This window comes from Tinamus guttatus, unplaced genomic scaffold (genome assembly GCF_059628265.1).
Source record: "Tinamus guttatus ecotype Peru unplaced genomic scaffold, ASM5962826v1 Tinamus_guttatus_pri_ptg000143l, whole genome shotgun sequence".
NCBI lineage: Eukaryota > Metazoa > Chordata > Aves > Tinamiformes > Tinamidae > Tinamus > Tinamus guttatus.
The window spans coordinates 1,114,617-1,133,652 of record NW_028288677.1 but is presented as its reverse complement, the minus strand read 5'-3'; the positions used below and the strand labels follow the sequence as shown (position 1 = coordinate 1,133,652).

General features: G+C 47.9%; 1 protein-coding gene across 1 annotated transcript; it reads right to left on the bottom strand.

Annotated features, from left to right (window-relative positions):
* Window positions 1-1,839: 1,839 nt before the first annotated feature.
* On the bottom strand, window positions 1,840-17,741 carry PKNOX2 (PBX/knotted 1 homeobox 2). The gene is made up of 10 exons (XM_088522020.1): window positions 17,633-17,741; window positions 16,418-16,554; window positions 13,646-13,817; window positions 10,913-11,101; window positions 6,466-6,595; window positions 6,287-6,384; window positions 5,348-5,467; window positions 3,852-3,928; window positions 3,077-3,255; window positions 1,840-2,334 (listed from the first exon to the last, which is right to left on the bottom strand). Exons 1-10 carry the CDS (start codon window positions 17,714-17,716, stop codon window positions 2,108-2,110), a joined length of 1,413 nt encoding a protein of 470 aa, XP_088378146.1. The 5' UTR covers window positions 17,717-17,741; the 3' UTR covers window positions 1,840-2,107.
* Between the last annotated feature and the right edge of the window lie 1,295 nt (window positions 17,742-19,036).

The window sequence follows — 19,036 nt, the reverse complement described above, 5'->3', positions numbered from 1 at the left end:
TCCTATCACTCATTTGGGGCAGGAATTGAGCATTTTTAACACCCCATCCTGCATTTTGGAGGAAGATCAAGCATTTTGGGGTTACATCAATCATTTTAGGGAAGAATCCAGCATTTTTGCCCCCTATAACTCATTTTTGGGGGGAGAATTATGCATTTTAGGTTCCATTTTGGGGGGGGAGAATCATGAATTTTTTCATCTCATTTTGGGGAGAAATTTAACATTTTTACACTCTTATCGCTCATTTTGAGAGAGAATCGTGCATTTTGAGGTCACATCACTCAGTTTGGGGGGAGAACTATGCATTTTTGGGCTCCATCTTCGCTCATTTTGGGCTAGAATCATGTATTCTTGCACCCCGTCACACATCTGGGGGAGAATCATGCATATTTTGACCCCCACCTGTCATTTTGGGGGGAATTCCTGTGTTTTGGGGTCACTCACTCATTTGGGGGAAGACTCTCACATTTTGGAGCGCCGCATTTTGGGTTCTGCCCCAACACGAGTGATGCTGGAGCCCCAAAACTGCATGATTCTCCCCTAAAATGAGTGACAGGGTATTAAAAATGCCTTGTTTTGGGGAGAGCATCACAGATTTTGGGGACAACCCCTTGTTTTTGCTGAACCGTAGCTCCTTTGGCAGGAGCACTGCGCATTTTGGGTGCGATTCACTCATTTTTGGGGCACGAACGAAACATTGTAGGGCAAAATCCTGCATCTTGGGGCTCCTTTTGGGGCAGATTCACTCGATTTGAGCAAGCGGCATCTCCGGTTTCCAGGGGAAAGGGACATTTTGGGGACTATCCTCCTGCTTTCGGGGCCGCTGCAGAAGCCCCCAAGAAAATACAGGGGCGAAGCGTCGTCTCGTAGCACTTTATAATAACAAACGCCCGGGGATTTACTACTAAATTACAACGAAATCTTTATGAAATTGCAAGGTTACATTCACGCCAGCACCGGGCCCGAAAACCAGGCGTCTCGGCCCATTTTTGCATCACGATGCCCCTGTGTCCCCAAAACCCCCTTTTTTCACCCCGCGGCAGCAGCGTCTTCTCAACCCGAAAGCCAAAAAAGGGCTAAAGGGACTAAAACCAGTGATTCTTCCAGCTGCAAAAATCCTTGTTTTCGAAGAAATCCCAATTTTGGGTGAAAATGCAGGAGAAAATGAGCCCTCCTCGCTCCCATCCCCACTCCCTCCCTGGTACTGCACATTTTAAGGCGAATTTTCCCCTTTTGAGAGCATTGAAAATCCCCCAAATTATGTTTTTTTTGCAGAGAAGTGCTTCCCCCCCTTTTTATTTGGGGGGGCTGTATTTTGGGGAAAAAAGGTGGGAAAAAAATGACTTTTCCTGTCCACATCCTGCCTGGCAGGCGGAGGGAGCAATACTGGGGCTAAATCCGCGGTTTTTTTGCATCTTGGAATTTCCTTCTTGAATTTTCACGGGTGGTTTTCAGGTCGCTGTTGGGTTTTGAGTGAAAAGGCGGCCTTTTTACCAAAAGAAGGGGGGAAAAAGTCTCATTGACGGCAGGTTTTGCCCAATTCTGCAGCCCTTATTAATGGTGGTTTTTCTCCCTCCCGGATTTGCATTTTAATATAAATTAAAGGATGGCGGGAAGGGGGTCGGCGTTTTGCAGCAAGTCGCACATCGAGTCTCCAAATGGGTTTTTTGGGAGGCCGAAAAAATCCGGCCAAAATCCCTTTTGCGCTCCGGGTGTCTTTTTCCAACGTCTTTTTGGGGCGAAAAAAGCCGGAAAACCGGGCGTCCGTCTTCCTGCGCCGGGAAATCCGAGCGGTGGAGACTGCAGCGGGGGAGAACGGCATCGTAGGAGCGCGGCCGCCCCACGGACGGGCTTCCGATGGGGAAAAAAATGGGAAAAAGGGGGAAAACCTTCCCCAAAATGGCCACAATATGTGCCTTGTAAACGTGTCCTTCACTTAAATAAGCCGTGGGGTCCGAGCGGAGCCCGGCGCCGTCGTGCTGTCCCCCGCCGGGCATCGGAGAGGGGTTGAAATTAGCTTTTTTTATTATATTTTTCCTAAAATCGCTCTTTCCCCCCCCGTTCCGTCGCGCTTCCCGGCGGGCTTTGGCGGGAGGAGGGCGCCTGGCTACTCCAGGGAGTCACTGTGGTCCAAGGCGAGGGCGCCGCCGGGCTCTTCCTCCAGCTCCTCCTCCTCGTCCTCGTCCTCCTCCATCTCGTCCTCGTCCTCCTCGTCGTCCTCGTCCTCCTCGGTGCCGTCGAGGGAGTCGTCGTGGGCCGCCAGCATGGCCTGCTGCATGGCCATGGTGGCCGTGGCCGAGGAGAGCGGCTGCAGGTTGTCCATGCCGAGGGAGCCTGCGGGGAAGCAAGAAAACACCCCCAGAATTACAATAACGCCCTGGTGCTCATTAAAAAAGGGGGAGAAAAACACAAATTTGCCACCCCCATGCCCCAAAAAGAAGCCCCATGTTCCTTTCTGGTTGCCTCTTCATCTCTTGTTTTGTCTAACCTCATCTCTTACTTCGTCATCTTCATCTTCCTTTCATCTCTCATCTTCCTCATGCACCTTCTCCTCATCCAGGCTCCTCTTTCCATCTCATCTAGTTTCTTCATGTCTCTTGTAGCCTCAGAAGTTGCCTCCTGAACTTCTCTCATCTTGTCTCTTCATCTCATTTCATCGCTCCCCTTTCTACTCACCTCTTCATCCCTTCATCTTTCCATCTTCTCTTCATTTCTTTCTCATCTCTTCATCTTCTGCTTATCTTGTCTCCGTTCTTCATCTTCTCTCTTCCCATCTTGTCTCTCCTCATCTCTCATCTTCTCCTCTGTTCTCTCCTCCTGCTCTATCTCCCCCCGCCCCAAGCTCTTAGGGAGGGCTCCAGGATGAGGTCCAATGTTGGGGAGATCCCTCAGGAAAAGAGGGACATTCCCAGGTTGAGGTGGCAACAGTGTCCCCAATGGCAACGCGTGTGTGACAGTCAAGCAGAAGACCCTTCCCATGGAGACCTCTCACTGGGTTTGATCCAGAGCTCTAGATACCCTCCATTACCAACATCTGGTCATAATTCTATGTGTGGTGGCCCAAGGCCATCCTTACCGTCAGGATTTGTCCCCGAGTTGCCACCCTGCTGCTGTAAGACCCCGGCGGCGATGGAGTTGGGCCAGAACCGCTGGGTGGGTCGGTGCTGAGATTTGATTTTCTTGGCTTTTGGGGCTGGGTCTGGGTTGCTGGCGTCAAGCATGGGTTGCAGGATACGTCTCCGGGCGTTGATAAACCTTTCCAGGCAAGAGAGGGCAGGGAATTAGCCACAACAGCCAAAAGCACTTCACTAATTCCAAATCGCTATGAAAACGTAATAAATCCGAATATAAAACCCTTTGGAAAAGTGACTGGCCGGCCCAAAATGTGTTATTTTTCACCCTGCCTCATGTGTTTGTGGTTTGTTCTATCATCACCCCGGTTTTTCCAGCTATTAATCACAGCAGGAAAATACCGGCCGCTACCTCTTGGCTTGACCAGGAGAGGGCACCAACTCGTCGCGAATGAACATGGACAACTTAACGCCTTAAAAAAACCCCTATCCCGCAACGCCCTAACTCGGCGGCTAAATAAATAGTAAAAATTGTGCTGTAGTTTGAGTTTAAGCGATTTTAACCTTTTTTTTAGCCGTGCAATGGGGCCAAGAGGCTGCTCTGGTGCATGCGGCGCAACGTCAACCATCCAAGATAGGAAGGAGGATATTTTCAAGCGTCCCCTTTTGGAAGAGACGGGGGAGCCGGTGACTTGGGGTGTACAAGGAGGCCTCGTGGCTGTCCCAAATTGGGAAGGGAAAGGCCCCGGCCGCGTGGCGCGCGCCGCGGAACCCACTCACCAGTTGTTGACCTGCAAGAGCGTCAGGTTGGTTTGGGCCGCGATTTGCCGCTTCTCGTCCTCCGTGGGGTAGGGGTGCTGGGGGGAGAGACAGCAGCAACGTTACCCCCCATCGGGAGAAACAGCAGCTCCGGAAATGAAAAAATGCCGGTTATTTTGTTTTCCACTCCCCCTGGCTCCAGGAATTTTTCCCCTTCGTGAGACTCAAGGCTTGGTCAGTGGCCAAGCATCCCACCGTTTCCCTGGCACCCTTAGTCCTGAAGTAATGGAAAGTTTTTCATTCGTCTTAGCGATTTTCCCATCGTTTTCTAAGTCCACTTGAACAAAAAGCCCATTTATGCTGTGCTAAAATCCTCCTTTTTGAACCCCAAATTTCACTTGACCCCACGCGTGGTTTCCTGGAGCCCCAGACCAATGTCCCTCTCACATGAGAGAGAAAATATTCAGCCCAAGGAAGCATTTCTGGCAGGATCGTGAAGTAATTTACACTTCAGATATCCTAGCTGGAAGCCCAAGCAGGTCCTGGCATAAGGACTAGCAGGAGCTCATCCCAAGGCCACGTCTCTGCTGGTGGAAGAAGAGTTTTTGTCTCATTTTCCAACCCATCTCACAGGATGGGGAAGCTACTTCTGCTCTTCCAAGTCCTCTTCTATGGACAAAACTGCAAATGGGACCTCCAAAACACCAGCATGGTGTGGGACGTGGATGAGTCCATCACGAGTCGGCCACCCAACATGGGTGACTTCTTGGTCCTAGGTTCAGTCAAGGCAAAATTTTCCATGTAAAATCACAGGACATCTTCAGGGCAACCTCCAAGCCATGGTTTTCCCCATGTTGACCCTTCAGGCTGTTATTTTTCATTTTGAGAAGGTCGGACCGAGTAGAGGCCTGAATTTTTGGTCTTCTGGCAGGAGTAAGACCCCATGAATCCGTGCGTGACCACGTCCAGGCAATGCGGTTCCTTCCATCACATCCTCCTCGCTGAAGGACCTTATGGAAGGACCTTTCCTTCCATGGGCGACACAGGCAACTTGAAAAAACAACTCAATTTACCTGTTTTTGGCTGCTAAAACCACTCAGCACCAAGGGACTTCCCAGCCATCTACAAAAACTTTGGCAAAACTCGCAAACTCTTTGCAACTGAACCCCAAAATTGCCTTTTTCACCTCTTTTTCCACCAGTTTTGCAATAAAGTAGCAGGGCCAAAGCTTTCCATCAGCTCAAACCCAGCTGAAGTTCCTCTTAAAAAACCCTCCCAGCTGGTTCCTCTGAGGTTCCCGGCTCGCTGCCAAACCCACCGATGCCGCAAGGATCTTATCACAGCCACCCCAGTGCAATAATTGGTTTCTGAGCTATTTTTACCCAAATTATTCAGGAAAGAGTTGGGGTTTTGGGGGTTTTTGCCCCGTTTCCTGCTATGCATCGGCGTCCTGGACCAGCAGGGTCTTTGCACCCAAGCCCGGGCGTGGGGTAGCCCCCAAAATCCACGGTCCTCACCATGAGATGCTGGAAGAGCCACGAGCGCATGATGTTGGTGGCGTGTTTCGGCAAGACCCCCCGCTTGTTCTTGGACTTCTTGTCCTCGCCGTCGAGGAGCGAGGTGAGATCCAGGTTGACCTGCTGGCAAGGTGGACACCTGAGTCACGGCCGAAACGGCGCAAAAGCAGGAGTTTGGCTAGTTTTTCCCCAAAATTTGCATTCAGTCCCTCCTCTTTTGCCACTTGCCCACTTCGTATTTCTGATTTTGGGGCAATCTGTGCACCTTTTTTTGGCAACGGTAGCGTCAGGGCCAGACCAAACCATGGGATCAGTTTGGACATGCAACTATGGAGGAAAATCCTTTCAGACACAAAAAAAAACAGGAAAAAAGGGGGAAAATAAATCCCCAAAGACAGAAATGATTTTCCAAACCCCTTGCAGAACCATCAACCCCTTGCAAACCTGAGCTTTTCACTCCAGGGTTCATGCTTCAATGTGGCCATTTGGGAAAATTTGGGAATTTTGACTCCTCCATCCCTGCAATTTTGCCATGGCCCAGGTATATTTATTTATTCTCTATCTCATCGGACTCTTTGGGAAATCCTTCGCCAATTTACCACTGCCTAAAGTCATCGATCGCTCTGTTTCCACCCAATCTGCATGCAAAAATCCATGTGCTCCTTGGGCAAAAAAGTGGGGAATGACCCCAAAGCTCGCTTTGGGGATGGAGTTAATTAGTCTTCCTTGCTAATTAAAAAATTGGGACCACCTGAGGATTTAATTTATTGATAAATTGCTTATTACGGCGATTCCCGTGGCCCCGGCGCAGGAATTTGTGCTCTTTTAATTAATTTTTGCCCTAAATTGGGCGATGCCTTGGCGAATTCCTGCTTGTTTTAGGAGGCGCCGCCATCTCCGGAGCTTCAAAAACACCGGAAAAGGAAATTGGGATCTTACCTGGGCATTGGGGATCTGCAGGGCACCAGGGGCAATGGCTTGGGCCAGGACCTGGCCCTGGGACGTCACCATCGTCACGGGCTGGTACAGGGCTCCACCTGAGGGAAAAGGGGCCGGTGGCGGGGAAAGGGCGCCGGAAATCCCCCCTTTTTCGGGATTTCTCCGTTTCCCACCGATACCTGGCACGGCCGGGGAGCTCCCGGCGCTCATGGTGAGGTTTCCCGGCGGGAGCGCGGCCGCCGGCACCACGATGCCCGGCGGAGGGTTGGAGGCAGCCGGCAACGCCGCGGGCGAGCTCTGCAGCATCTCCTGCCAAAAATATAAAATATTTTATATAAAATATAAAATATAAAATATTTATGCATTGCAAAGGGGCCGTTTTTTGCCTTCCCCAACTCTTCCCTTTTGTCCAGCCGCTCTTTCCCTTAAGGCAAAAGAGCGGAAAGGGAATTTTTTGCCTAAAATGCAAGTGCTCCTTTCGCATCCGTCTCATTTTCCTTGTTTGTTATTAGAATTAGCGAAAAATATAGCACGTGCACCCAAAAACCAGCAAATAAAAAGCCATAAAACCGGGATTTGGCAAAGGGAATTCATCGCTCGTCACTTATACGGGCACCTAGCGACAGGCACGGCCCCCCCCTGCGATATTAAACCCGGATTTGTCATTCCTGGTGCTGTTAAAGATGGTTTTGCCCCCCAAAAAGAGGATTTCCTTCCCCTGCAGAAGGACTATTTGAGGATTTCGTGCTCCAAACAGGTATTTTGGGAACGGGAGGGCGCCGTGGTGGAGGAGATGGGCGAGGATGGACTGAGGCATCGTATCCCAGATGCGCCAGATTTTTTCCTTTTTTTTTTTGCCAGCGATATTTATGTAATTATCATTTCAGAAGAAGCCTGAGATAGCGATATCTCTATAATTTGCCCAGCTGCGATGGAGATAAAGCCGTTGCATGTAATAAAATTAGGATTTCTCCCTCCCCTCCCTCTTTTTCTCCCTGCTTTTTCCCAAACGCCAACCCAAGGATCTTCCCCGCTCTCCCCTTCACCTTTTTATTTGATTTGAAATTCGCCTGCATGTATTTCTTGGAGAAAACCATGTTTCTTGGGTTAAGAAATGAGGATTTTTTTTTTCTCCGTGCTATTTCCAAGGAGAACATCAGGGAAAATATCAAAGGAATCAGGGAAAAAAAAAGCTATCGTTCCTCTTTTTCCCTGGCAATAAAATAAAAGACAGGGATTTTTGAGTGCACAAAGACACTAATTTTACAGTGAAGGCTGCTGGCATAAGAAGGGATGGTATTAGGGGAGGAAGAGCATTTTTGAGACAGCCTTTCCCATTGCTCAGCAAAAAACGGCCCTTTTTGGTGTTTTTGTTCCTTATATTTTTTAATATATATCCTTTTTCCCAGCCCTGGTGTTTCTTGGGGGCATCCTCAGCTTAAGGAAATCAAAACCCTGGAGTTTTCGCATAGCCTCCAAGCTGCTGCATGATGAACAAAGTGAAAATACTTATATTTTACCTAAAACCACATTATGCTTCTCAAAAAGCTTCAAAATGCAGCTAGGAGCAACCAGAGCTTTGGGGCAGCCTCCAGCGCTCCTCTCCCACCTCATTTTTTTCCACAATTCCCCCCAAAAGATGAATTCACCTAGAAAAGATTCACTCAGAATAATGTTTTTGGAAGAAAGTTTTGATCCCAACGCTGCAAGGAGAAGCTCCCATCTCCAGGTGCTCCAGGTGGGTCACCATGACTCCTCAAGGAGATCCGACCATGCAGAGTGACATCGTGGTGGTATAGAAGAACGCTGCCCCAAAACACTGATTTGGCAGCATGAAATATACATATATATATACATATATATATATATATATAAGGAATTAAAAGAAAAGGAGATGGAAGAAATTTATGGCATCTCCATGTCTTCACTACAGGACACCGTTTTGTCTTCCAGCAAAGCAAAACCAGCCGACCCAATGGAAGCAAAGACAGATCTCCAAATCAAAGTTGAGATACAAAAAGCTGCCTTAAATCAGGCCAATCCAAGCCAGGCCATGAGCCTACAACTGGGACCAGAGATGAGCACAAGAATGAGGAAAATGGGTTCGGAAAATATTCCTCTGATCCTTCCCCTCTTGTCTGAAAAAGCAGGAAAATACTCATTAAATGAAGGAAGGGAGCTACTAAGTGTCCAAAGAGGTCTCAAGGGAGAGGAAGAGGCCCATGAAGGAGAGAAAAAACACGAGAAAAATGGAAAAAGAGGAATCGCCGAATTAGGATTGATTCGGTTGCGTATGCACATGACTGCAAAGAGGAGAAGAGGAGAGTGATGACTTTTTGCAAACTTTTGCCCACATTTCGGTTGACATTGGGTCATCAAGTAGCCCAACATTTTTGGAGATCCCAAGGAAACCCAATGGAGATTCTTCCACGATTACTTTTTACAAGCGTTTGCCACCGTTTCGGTTGACGTTGGCTCCTCAAGTAGCCCAATATTTTTGGAGATCCCAAGGAAACCCAATGGAGATTCTTCCACAGTGACTTTTTGCAAGCTTTTGCTGCCATTTTGGTTGACTTTGGGTCATCGAATAGCCTTTTTTTTTTTTCAAGCACCCTGCTTGATGCTCAAAAACTTTGCAAAACCCTAAAGCAACTTGCCCCCACAACACAAGTCAATCGCAAAGGATGATCGATACTACGCAATATAACCACCCTTGAAAAAAAGCTATTTGCTCAGAGACCTCCTTGATGGCTATTAATCACATTTCCAGCCTTTAGGCGTTTTTTAATTCCTAAATTAGCGGCTGCTTAGCCCTTTTACTTCCCTTCAGCAGGAGATTAATAGGGCGAGAATTAGCAAAGTCATCCCCTTTGCCCCTTTTAAATCCCAATCATGCAATGGCATCTCTGGAAGATCCCTAGCTTTTAAGATGTATGGGATAAAGAGCATTTCAATGCATTTTTCATAAGCTTTTTTTCATGCAAGCTCAAGGATACGCAATGGGTTAAAATATTCAGATGCTAGCCATGGTTTAGCAGCAAATATTAAGAAGTTTGCCCTTATTTTCACCATGGAAATGTTCTCCCCATCAAAAGATCCTCCCCAAGGGAATGTGGCAGCATTGGCCAGTCATCTTCCAACTCCTATTGCCCATTTTTGTTGAAACATTCCCGTTTCAAGCCAGCCCGCAAATCCCAAATCTTCTATTTTCTCCCATTTCCCACATCCGAGCGTCACTCCGGTTTCTCCACTTTCCCTCCCCAGCTTGCAAGAGCGCCAGTGAAATCGGAAGCTCCCCGGGGCCAATGTTTTTCCAAAGGCTCGTGCTAATTTTCTGATACGATCCCCTCCTCTTTGTGAGCCGCTAAATCCTCATTACTTTTCCCGACCGATGCATTCTAATTAGATCAACACTTTAAGGAAGGAAAGGGGAGGGGGGAAAAAAGAGAAGGAGGGGGGGAAAGAAAGAAAATTCACAATAGCCACAGGACGGCTTTCCATCTCATTAACTCCTCACTTATTATTTTCAGGAAAATTACTGATAAAACCGGGCATCTCCATTTGCCGGGACTTGGAGCTCCGTCGGCTCCTATCTAACATCTCTCTCATCGCCCGGGTGTGCGAGCGGTTGCCAAGGCGACCCGCAATAATAGAAACTAATAAATTACAAACGAGATGCTCGTCGAGCAATTATTGTTCCCTTTCATGCCGGCGTCTCGCTAATTTGGATCATAAGGACCCGCCTCGCAACGGAGCGGCGGCGGCGGGAGAAGGCGGCCGGTCCTCAAGACCATGAGAAAATCGAGAGGTTTTTAGATCAACGATTAAGCTTTTTTTTTTTTTTTTCCTGGAAACCCAAATAAGAAATCAAACTTTTTTCGATTTTTCCTTCTTGTTTTTTCAGGTCTTTTTTTCCTCCTCGCGGCGGCGAGAGGCCGGAAGCGCCACCTCGGGAATTCTGCACTCGGCAGCACTCCCCAGCGGCCAAAAATAACTCTTTTTGCCTAAAAATGCCTTGAAAAGACCAGAAGAAAACGCTGGGCGCTATCTAGGGATATTCTGTCTGTTCTGGGGAAGAAACACACAAAAAAAGTCGCAGTTTTGGCAGCACATCCTTGCAAAACCCCCTCGGGAAACTCAAGGGAGGGATTTGGGGCTTTCACCCCTGCAAATTTCTCCATTTGCTTTGGCCGTTTCTGCTGGTTTTTCAGCATTTTTTTCAGCTGTCTCAAAACCGCTGGGGTATTTTGCTGCATTTTCCTCATCTTTTTTGTGGTGTTTTTCACTTACCTGCGCGCGTACACTGGAGGCACCACCAGTTTGGATCTCCAAGCTGCATCCTATGAGCCCGATTTACCACCCGTTAATGACACAAATCGGCGCTTTATTAACCCTATGTCCCCCCTTACTAGGGTATTTACCCAAATTCGGTCATTAGGCAAAAAAATAAAAAACAGCACAGCCCAAGTGTCCCAAAACCCACCAGAATGGCCCCAAAACCCAAGCAAAGAAGCAGAGGAAACACAAAATTCTCATGATTCCCATCCAAAATGCCTAGGGCTTTTCTGATTCCCAACACCTGCAAATAAACCCTGATTTACGGGATCTTTTTTTTCTGAATTTTACCTGGGGGTGGAGGTTGAGGGAGGCCTGGCTGGGCGAATAGGGCCCGCCGAGGTCGTTCCTGAGTAGGTTGTCGCTGTGCATCTTCGTTTTGAGGCAGGTGATGTAGCGGTTGCAAAAGTCCTTGCACAACTCGTTCACCTTCTCCAGCTCCAGGAGGTGAATGCGCAGCACCTGGATGGCCTTGACCATCTAAAGAAGAGGGACAAGACAAGAGGGTCGTCACTTGCCTGCTTAATTAATGCCCCCCAAAGGCCTATTGGTTTTTTTCAGCTTGCTAGGCCAAAAGCAAGCAAACAAAAATCCACCAAAATCCACCTCCAAGGCAGAAAAATCGTATTTGTTTTGCCCTCCTTGGACAGAATTTCCCTACAGCCATACCTGGCGAAAACTCACAATAATTACCTAAATTTCTGGGAAATGCCCCCAAAATACCAGCACCTGGATGGAAAAGTGTGGAATTTTTTATCCTCAGCAGGCCACTCTTTGGAAACAACAGGATTACGGGGCCTCAACACTGCCCTAAGCTGTTGCTGGTGCAAAGCCTGGGCCTCATTAAAACGTACCCCATAAATGTTAAAAAATTTACACATAAACCATTCCTCTCGCGGAGGCGAAACCTTAAGTTTTACGGCTGCTGTTTGAAATCTTGCATAATATATAAAATCTCGGCTATTCACTCCGGGGCAATAAAGCGGGTTTTTATGTAACAAAACGTCTTTGCATTTCAAAGGGAGGCTTTCGACTTGCAAATTTTAGTGGTCATCTTTACAAACTGTTAGTCGCCGAGGGCTGCCAAGAGCTCCCCGAAAAGGGAGCCCCGGCTGCTGCGGAAAGGAGGTTTCTCACGCAGACGTTTGCAGATGCTGTGGTTGGGGATGAGGCAGAGAAACGCCGTTTTTTTCCTCATTTTTTGCCTCGTTTTGCTCTTTTTCCCTCCGCGGCGCCCTCCCGGCGGTCTTGGCCATGAAAGTCACTCTTCAAGGGCAAAGGCAAGAGGACCCGCCACATGGCCGTCTCCAAAATAAATCTCTCAATTATCTCAGCTCATTTGCTTAGGGTCTCATTTTATGTCCCTGCTCCGCTGCGCCGTATATCTGTCCGGATAAAGAGTTACAGTCGGCCGGAGTACGTGCGCGGGGTTGTAAAAAATACAGATGCTGAATTAATTGACTGTGTGGCACTCGGCAGCTGATTGAGTTGATAATGGGGAGATCTGACCTTTTTCTAATTTCTAATTATGTGCATCTCGGCGGCGGGGAATACATGACTCTTATTCTAATGATCGCCGCTGCGGTGGCCTTTTGGGCGCCCCGAGCCCCTTCCTGGGGTGCCAGGGGTGTTCTGGAAACAGATATATATTAAAAAGGAGCTGGGGATTGCCAGTTTTGGCACTCAAACAGGTGGAAACATGGAGGCAGTGCCATCTCGGGTTGAATTTTCCACTTTTGAGGTCTCTCTGTGTGCAAGCCACCATGGATGGATTTAACCTCAGCATTAAGCCAAGAGAGCTGCTCCCAAACGGAGAATTTCAGGCCCAGGAAACACAAATCCATGTTTTTTTTTTGAGGAGAAACCACCAAAAAAGAGTCAAATCATACTGGATACTCTGCTATAGAAGGAAATACCTTCTGCTCCTCAGATGTTTAGGTTTCTGGTCAGCTCCACCATCACTACACTGTTAGACCATCTTCTCATTTAACACCACAGGGTTTTGTTTTGTTTTTTCTCAATGGTGGATGTGTTTTCAGTCCCCAAACCTACCCATTTCCCAAAACACATGTTGCTTTTTCATATTTTAGGTTGTCCGCAGTTTGGCTGGGCAGGGTTTTTCCTGCTCTCCACAACTTGGGCCTCCCTCCAAGCTCTTTACTGTAACGTCATAGAAAATTCAGGCCAACTTTTAGGTATACAAGGTAATAAATATTCCAGGCTCTCAGTGTGAGCATCTTCCGAGCAGCCCCCATAAATAATTCCTCTTCCTTATTGATCCATTTGATGCCCATAACATCAGCTTGGCCTTCGGGAGGGCTTGTGACGCCTTCACATCATCCCAGAGCGTCTTCTGGTTTTGTCTATTGGCCGTTGTGAAATGGGAAGAGTTTCAAGACTTTGTGGAACTTAAAATGTTCTCTCAGAGCACCCAGAGGTTGTGCTGAGATGACAGAGGATGTTAGACCTAGCTTGGCCAAGATGATCCAGTGATATGAAAGGTCTCGTCTTACCCTGTTCCTTGGAGACAAGCGCACGTGTTCTGCAGTACTGCGGGTGAATGAGCTGATGAACAACCCAACCACCTCAAACAACCCAATTCAAACACTCAACCCAACCTGGCCAACCCGACCCAACCAACCAACCTAACCAACCAACCGAGCCACACAATGATCTACACTGCACTGAAGAACAGAGCTAATTCCTCCCACTTTGGGGGTGTAAACTCCCCACCTGACCCTGTGGCTTTTGAGAAGAAAACTACTCTGCAAATGTCCTCAAATCCTTTCCTGCTGGGCTTTTGTATGGAGCTGCTGGAGAAGGTGTAGTGAAGTCTACTGAGAACAGCTCCAAGGCTAAAAATCTGGGGTATGTAGAGGTTTTTAACCACTTGGAGCAAATGTGTAGACATCCAAGACGTTGTCCAAGGATTGTCCCCCGCCATAATTCTTCCTCCATCCACTCGTCCCCGCAGCAAACACACATCCAAAAACACACATCTGGCAATCACCACCTCGTATTTACCAAGTTGTCCAGCTCCGGGTCATCGCTGAAGAAGGGCTTGTGCTCCTGTTCCTGCTGGTGGACGAAGTTCTCGATGTCGACGTCGAAGCTGGCCGAGGTGATGCACTCGGAGCCCTGCGTCGCCTGCTCGCACTTCTCAAAGAGCAACGTCAGCAGCGGGAAGAGCGGGTGCCTGCAGAGGGGACACGGGACCTGTTTAATGACACGGGACAACCCTCTCTGCATATGCAATTTCTCTAAAAACAGGCCAATTTCCATCGACTTGGAGGTAGGAAATGGAAAATGCTGCTTCATCGGTTGATTCCCAGCAGGAACAACTGCTGCGGTGGGATTTGGAAGAGTGTTTTCTTTCCTTCGGATCATTATCCTAAAACAACACCCCATAGCACTACGAAAGAGTCTAAAAAATAACATAATTATGCAAAAAAAAACCAATTTTGGCCCAGACAAGGGTGATGATCTCCTCCAATCTCTCCTCAGGGATTTTTTCCACCCGTTTTCCATGTTTCTGCATCTTCTCCGTGTCAGTTGAAGTCAATCAAGATGTCACGGAATGAGGGAGTGCAGCCAAAAAGCAACCTCAGAGCTTATTCCCAGCACTGGTGGCAACAGGGGGAAGGTGGGCGATGGGAGTCCATCCTAGGAATATTTTGGGGCAGGAAAGTTCCTCATGGAAAACCCCCAAACCTCTTTTTTTCCCCCATGCGAAGCCCAAAAGTGAGTTGCCCAGAAAGTCCTATTTTGGGTTGGGTTGGCAAAAGGATACCTGGAAGCAAAAGAAGAAGAAATAACGCTCCAAACACGTAAAAATGAGGATTTAAACCACATAATTGTGCCTGCCCAACGTTTCAGCATTGCCATTTTATGCCGACTCCGTTTGCTAAGGGCACTTTGGGCTTTCTTTGCAGCTTGTTGGACACTTTGGACCTTTCGGATTAACCAGGGCCAAGCTGGAGGCTGTTGAAGGGGTTAAACCTTAGGCTAAATCTTCATTTGCAGCCGCTAATATTGCAGCATCTTACAGCCTAATCTCGCCTGATCCCAGTTTAATGCAAGATTTCGATGAGGCCAGAGCAGAAAACAGAGGGAGGGAGAGGAAAAAAAGGGGAAAAAAATATAAAAAATAAAGAAAAAGCCTCAGCAAGGGTAATTTAGGCAGCGGCTTAGCTGAGGGATATGAAAGGCAAATTCCAGGCAGCGTTAGGAAATATTGCAGCGCGCGAAGCTGGCCAACGTTTGAGAAGATGCAGCGAGGAGGACGGGGAGGTTGAGGATGCTGTGATGCCACAGAAGAGATTTGGGGCTTGTTTTGGGGGAAAAAAGGGGGAAAATGAGGTGGATGCACAGAGAAGTTAAGGGAAAGGACCAAGGAGCCGGAGCGGTGTCAAGGAGCAGCGAAACCCAGATCTGCCGCAGAATTGTTATTATTTTATTTTTTTTGCAAAAAGCTTTTCCCAGCTTGCAGGAAAACGGGATTTTTCCCGGAAAAGGAGGGAAGGGCAACAGGTGGTTTTGCAAAGCCAGGGGGTTCTTCACTCCCTTTCTCCCCCTGCCATGGATATAAATCTCTCCGGCGCGGATCCGGGGAGAGTTCGCTCCTCGCCGGCGCCGAACAAATAAAAGGGCTGAAGCGGCCTGACATTTTGCTGCAGGAGAGAGGTCGTTGGCAGCCGCTAATAAAAAGGATTTGACACGGGCTAATAAAGAGAAATGAATTCCTCTAATGGGCTAATTTTGCACATTCAGCAGCGCTCGGCTTGTGAGGCCAGCAGCGGCGGGGGCGAACGCGCCGCCCAGCCCCGATTTGCCTGATTTTGAAGGAAAAAAATAAATTGCAAAGGGATAAGGACTTTGCATTCTTGCAAATTTGGGGGGTCCTGAGGTTGCTCCAGGGAAATTGGCAGTTAAAGGCAGCCCGGTGTTAAAAGCACCCTGGGTTCAGCCTCCTATGAGCAGTGCAAGAAGCGCAGGGCGTAACGAATGCAACTTGCAGCGAATGCAGTTTGCAAACCGAGAAACGTAAAAGATTTGGGAAAACAATGCGTTTTTTGGAGAAGAAAGAAAAAGCAAATTTGCAATTTGCAAAAAAAGCAGTTCGCCAAAAATGTGGCATTTGCAATTAATGCAATTTAAAAAAAAATTAAAAAGGGCATATTTGAAAAAAAAAATGTAATTTGCAAAAAAATCCACTAGGTTGCAACCTGGCACAGGGCAAAAAATGGCTTTTTTTTTCTTTCTTTTTTTGCGGTGTCTCCAGAGAATTGTTTCCATCCCTTTGGGGAACATTCCTCAAGTCGTGAATCCATTTCTGATAACTCCAGCATTTCCCTGCTGGATTAATTCTCCACCTTGGCGGACAGACCGGGTCTTTTGGCCCGTCGGTGGAAATTTGGAGTTTGCATTTCAAAAACTGCAATTTTGGTTTTCCCCTTCCCCAGGTTGAGTGGGTTTTTTCCCCAAATAGGTGTTTTCATCTCCAATTGCCAAATCAGGCCTGGCAGCTGCTGCAACCTGAGAGCAATCGTTTTTGGGGGCAGTTTGGGGGTTTTGGGGGTTATTCAGGGTGGAAAGGGGTTGATTTCCCCCCATACAAGCCCGGAGAGGGTCTCTCTGCACACAGGGGCTCCAAGGACACATATGGGTGACGCATCCCCGGGGTTTTCAGCATCTTTTATTTCGCACCCTGGGTGTTACTTACGAATGAGAGGCAATAAAGAAAATGCAGAATAAGCCAAGGGGAGGTTTTTTTTGCAAGGGAAAAGGTGGTGTCACCTGTAGACCGCCCGTTTATCGGCTTCCAGCTGCGTTTGGGGATCGGGGGCCGCGCCGGGCACCGCGGCGCTGCCGCCCGCCGGGGCCGCCACGTGCACGGGCTGCGCCTTGGCCGGCGGCTGCGCCGTGGCCGTCATCTGCAAAGGAAAACCAAAAGCAATTAAAAAGAGCAGCAAAAACAGGGCTTTAAAAGACACAAAAGGGCATTTTGCAAGATTTGGGGGAAAATCCGCAGTTGCCCGGTGGCATGGGGTAAAAACTTTGCTCGTCCCCGAGCAGGCTGCAAAGGGAAGCGTTAACCATCTTTAATTTTTCTTATTTTCTTAATATCTAATTTTCAATATTTCTCCGGCTGCCTTTTTTAATATCTTTGTTCATTTCTTTTTTTCTTTCCTTTTTTTTTTTTTGAGGCTCTTGCATTTCTCCCCAGTGGGTTTCAAAACAGAAGAGATGATTTTTTGGGTGGAGAAGAGCTGATTTCTGCACGGCGACATCTTCCCACCAGCACATGCAAGAGCAGCGTGCCCAAACGTTCGGGTTCTTAACCCAAAATGGTTATTGGCTTTTTTTGTGATGCCAGGGAAAGGCTTCCTGCAGACATGTTTGGAAACCTGCACCAAAAAAAGGCAGGAACGTGCCCAAAATCCAACCGAAATCAGGGCTCAACCCCTCCAGCAAAAGGTGTTTATCCAGGAAAGGGATTTTCTTGCAAAATATTGGCATGATTGAAAGAGATCTAGCATTTCCCTTGGTGCATTTTTCCCTGGAAAAAGCATTTTATTGCAAAATATCAGCACCGTAGGGGGAAGACGGGATCTGCCGGGCATTTCCCTCTGTGCATTTTTAGCTTGGCAAAGCAATTTATTGCAAAATATTGGCACCATTTTGGGAGAGCGGATCTCGCGGGCATTTCCCTCGGTGCATTTTTAGCCTGGAAAGGCAATTTATTGCAAATATCGGCTTCAAGGGGGGAGCAGAGGCATATCCCTCCATGCATTTTTAGCCTGGGAAAGGCTTTTATTCCAAAATTTCGGCACTGTAGGGGCAGAGTGATCTGAGGGGCATTTCCCTTGGTGCATTTTTAGCCGGGAAGGGCGTTTTACTGCAAAACAGCAGCCCCGCGGGAGGTTCGGTTGGCTACGGGACGCGTTACATGGAGAAAAGGGGGTGAGGGGAGGGTTTTGGGGGGTCCCATGGGTGCCAGGGGACACTCACCGGTGGGGTGTCCTGGTAAGGGGCAGGGGGCACACTCTGGGTGGCCATCATTGTCAGAGCCGGCGCCGGGGAGACATGGTGCATCCTGGGCGGGCGTCACATCGAGAAGCTGAGGGCAGAAGGAGAGCAGCAGGGTTAGATGTTTTTGTTGCCTTTTCCCCCGTTTTTGTTGCTTTTCACTCTTTCTATTAAGCCTGGAGTAGATTTCCGAAACTCAACCCTATCTAGGGGAGGATGTGGCCAGCCACGAGCATGATAAGGGTCACCAAAATCAATCCACTCTACCTAGAGGGTCCAACTCGATGGAGAAGGTGGCCAAAAAAGAACACAAACAGTGGACGGATCCATCCCAAATTCTCCCAGAATTAGCCCTGGAGAGCTACATAGAAGATGCAAGACCACGCAAGACCTACACAGATGCTCAAGAGCCTCCAAGAATCAGGTCCGCTGAAGAAACTTTGGATTATTTGATGCCCATGATCATTATTTAATGATTATTTGAGGGATTTAGGAGAAAAAAAAGCATCAGGGGTGAAGAGAAGATGAAGGAGACATTGCTTGTACAGAGGAGAGACATGGGCAGAGTTTTGCAAGTTCCTCTTGGAAACGATGGCTGCAATCGATGAAGCTGGTTGCACTGAGCCCCAGGACATGGGTGACTTGGATCTACATTGAGTATCTACCTCTACTTACCTCATCATGGCCTTCAAGAGGTGCTTGGAGATGCACTGTCCTCAACCTCTCTTGCAAAAACTTTCTGTAAAAATACAGCTATTTGGATGAGAGTTCTTCTCTGGGTATCTTCAAGGCAGGCCATCCAGCACCAAGGTGACAGGGAAGGGACACAGCAAAGGGACCTCCCTGCAGAGGAGCTTTTGGCTGGATGCTCTCCTGAAGAGTAGATGGGGCAGCCAAGTGTAACCAAAAAAACCCCACAAAAATGAAGAAACACGAGAGGCCACCACTGCTGATAGTGCTCCAAGGAGCCCAAAAAGGGTACAAGAGAGCTGCAGAGATTTGCTGGCTTTTTAGGTAATATTTTTATGTAATAATATGTACTTTTCTCCCCTAACATCAGTTTATACTCTGATTGACTCTATTGGATTTCTAATCTATCAGATTGACTCATCTGAAGCACAAATGGAAGAGTAGGGTGATACTGAACCCCTCATGAACCTGCTCCACCAAAGGGTTGAATTTGGGGCCAAGAGCAAAATATGGGGAGCCTTAAGTCCCCTCCCCAAGAAACTGTGAGCAACGAAGCCAAACAACCTTTGATAAAGGCTCTTTCGTTTCCGGAAACGGCAGCACTTTAGATTTTTGGCAGCAAGTGAAGAGCAAAGTGTCCTAAATTTCCTTCGGAAATCAAATTATTTCAGCTACCGCCGCAATATTGCCATTAAG

What these genes read in the sequence shown, in the direction of transcription:
- PKNOX2 (XM_088522020.1), bottom strand. Translation starts at nt 17,716, where the DNA reads ATGCACCATGTCTCCCCGGCGCCGGCTCTGACAATGATGGCCACCCAG. An exon ending in GAGCTCCCCGGCCGTGCCAG is followed by an intron (nt 6,385 to 6,465) that starts GTATCGGTGGGA and finishes CTTTTCCCTCAG; the next exon opens with GTGGAGCCCTGTACCAGCCC. An exon ending in TGCAGATCCCCAATGCCCAG is followed by an intron (nt 5,468 to 6,286) that starts GTAAGATCCCAA and finishes CCTTGCCAGCAG; the next exon opens with GTCAACCTGGATCTCACCTC.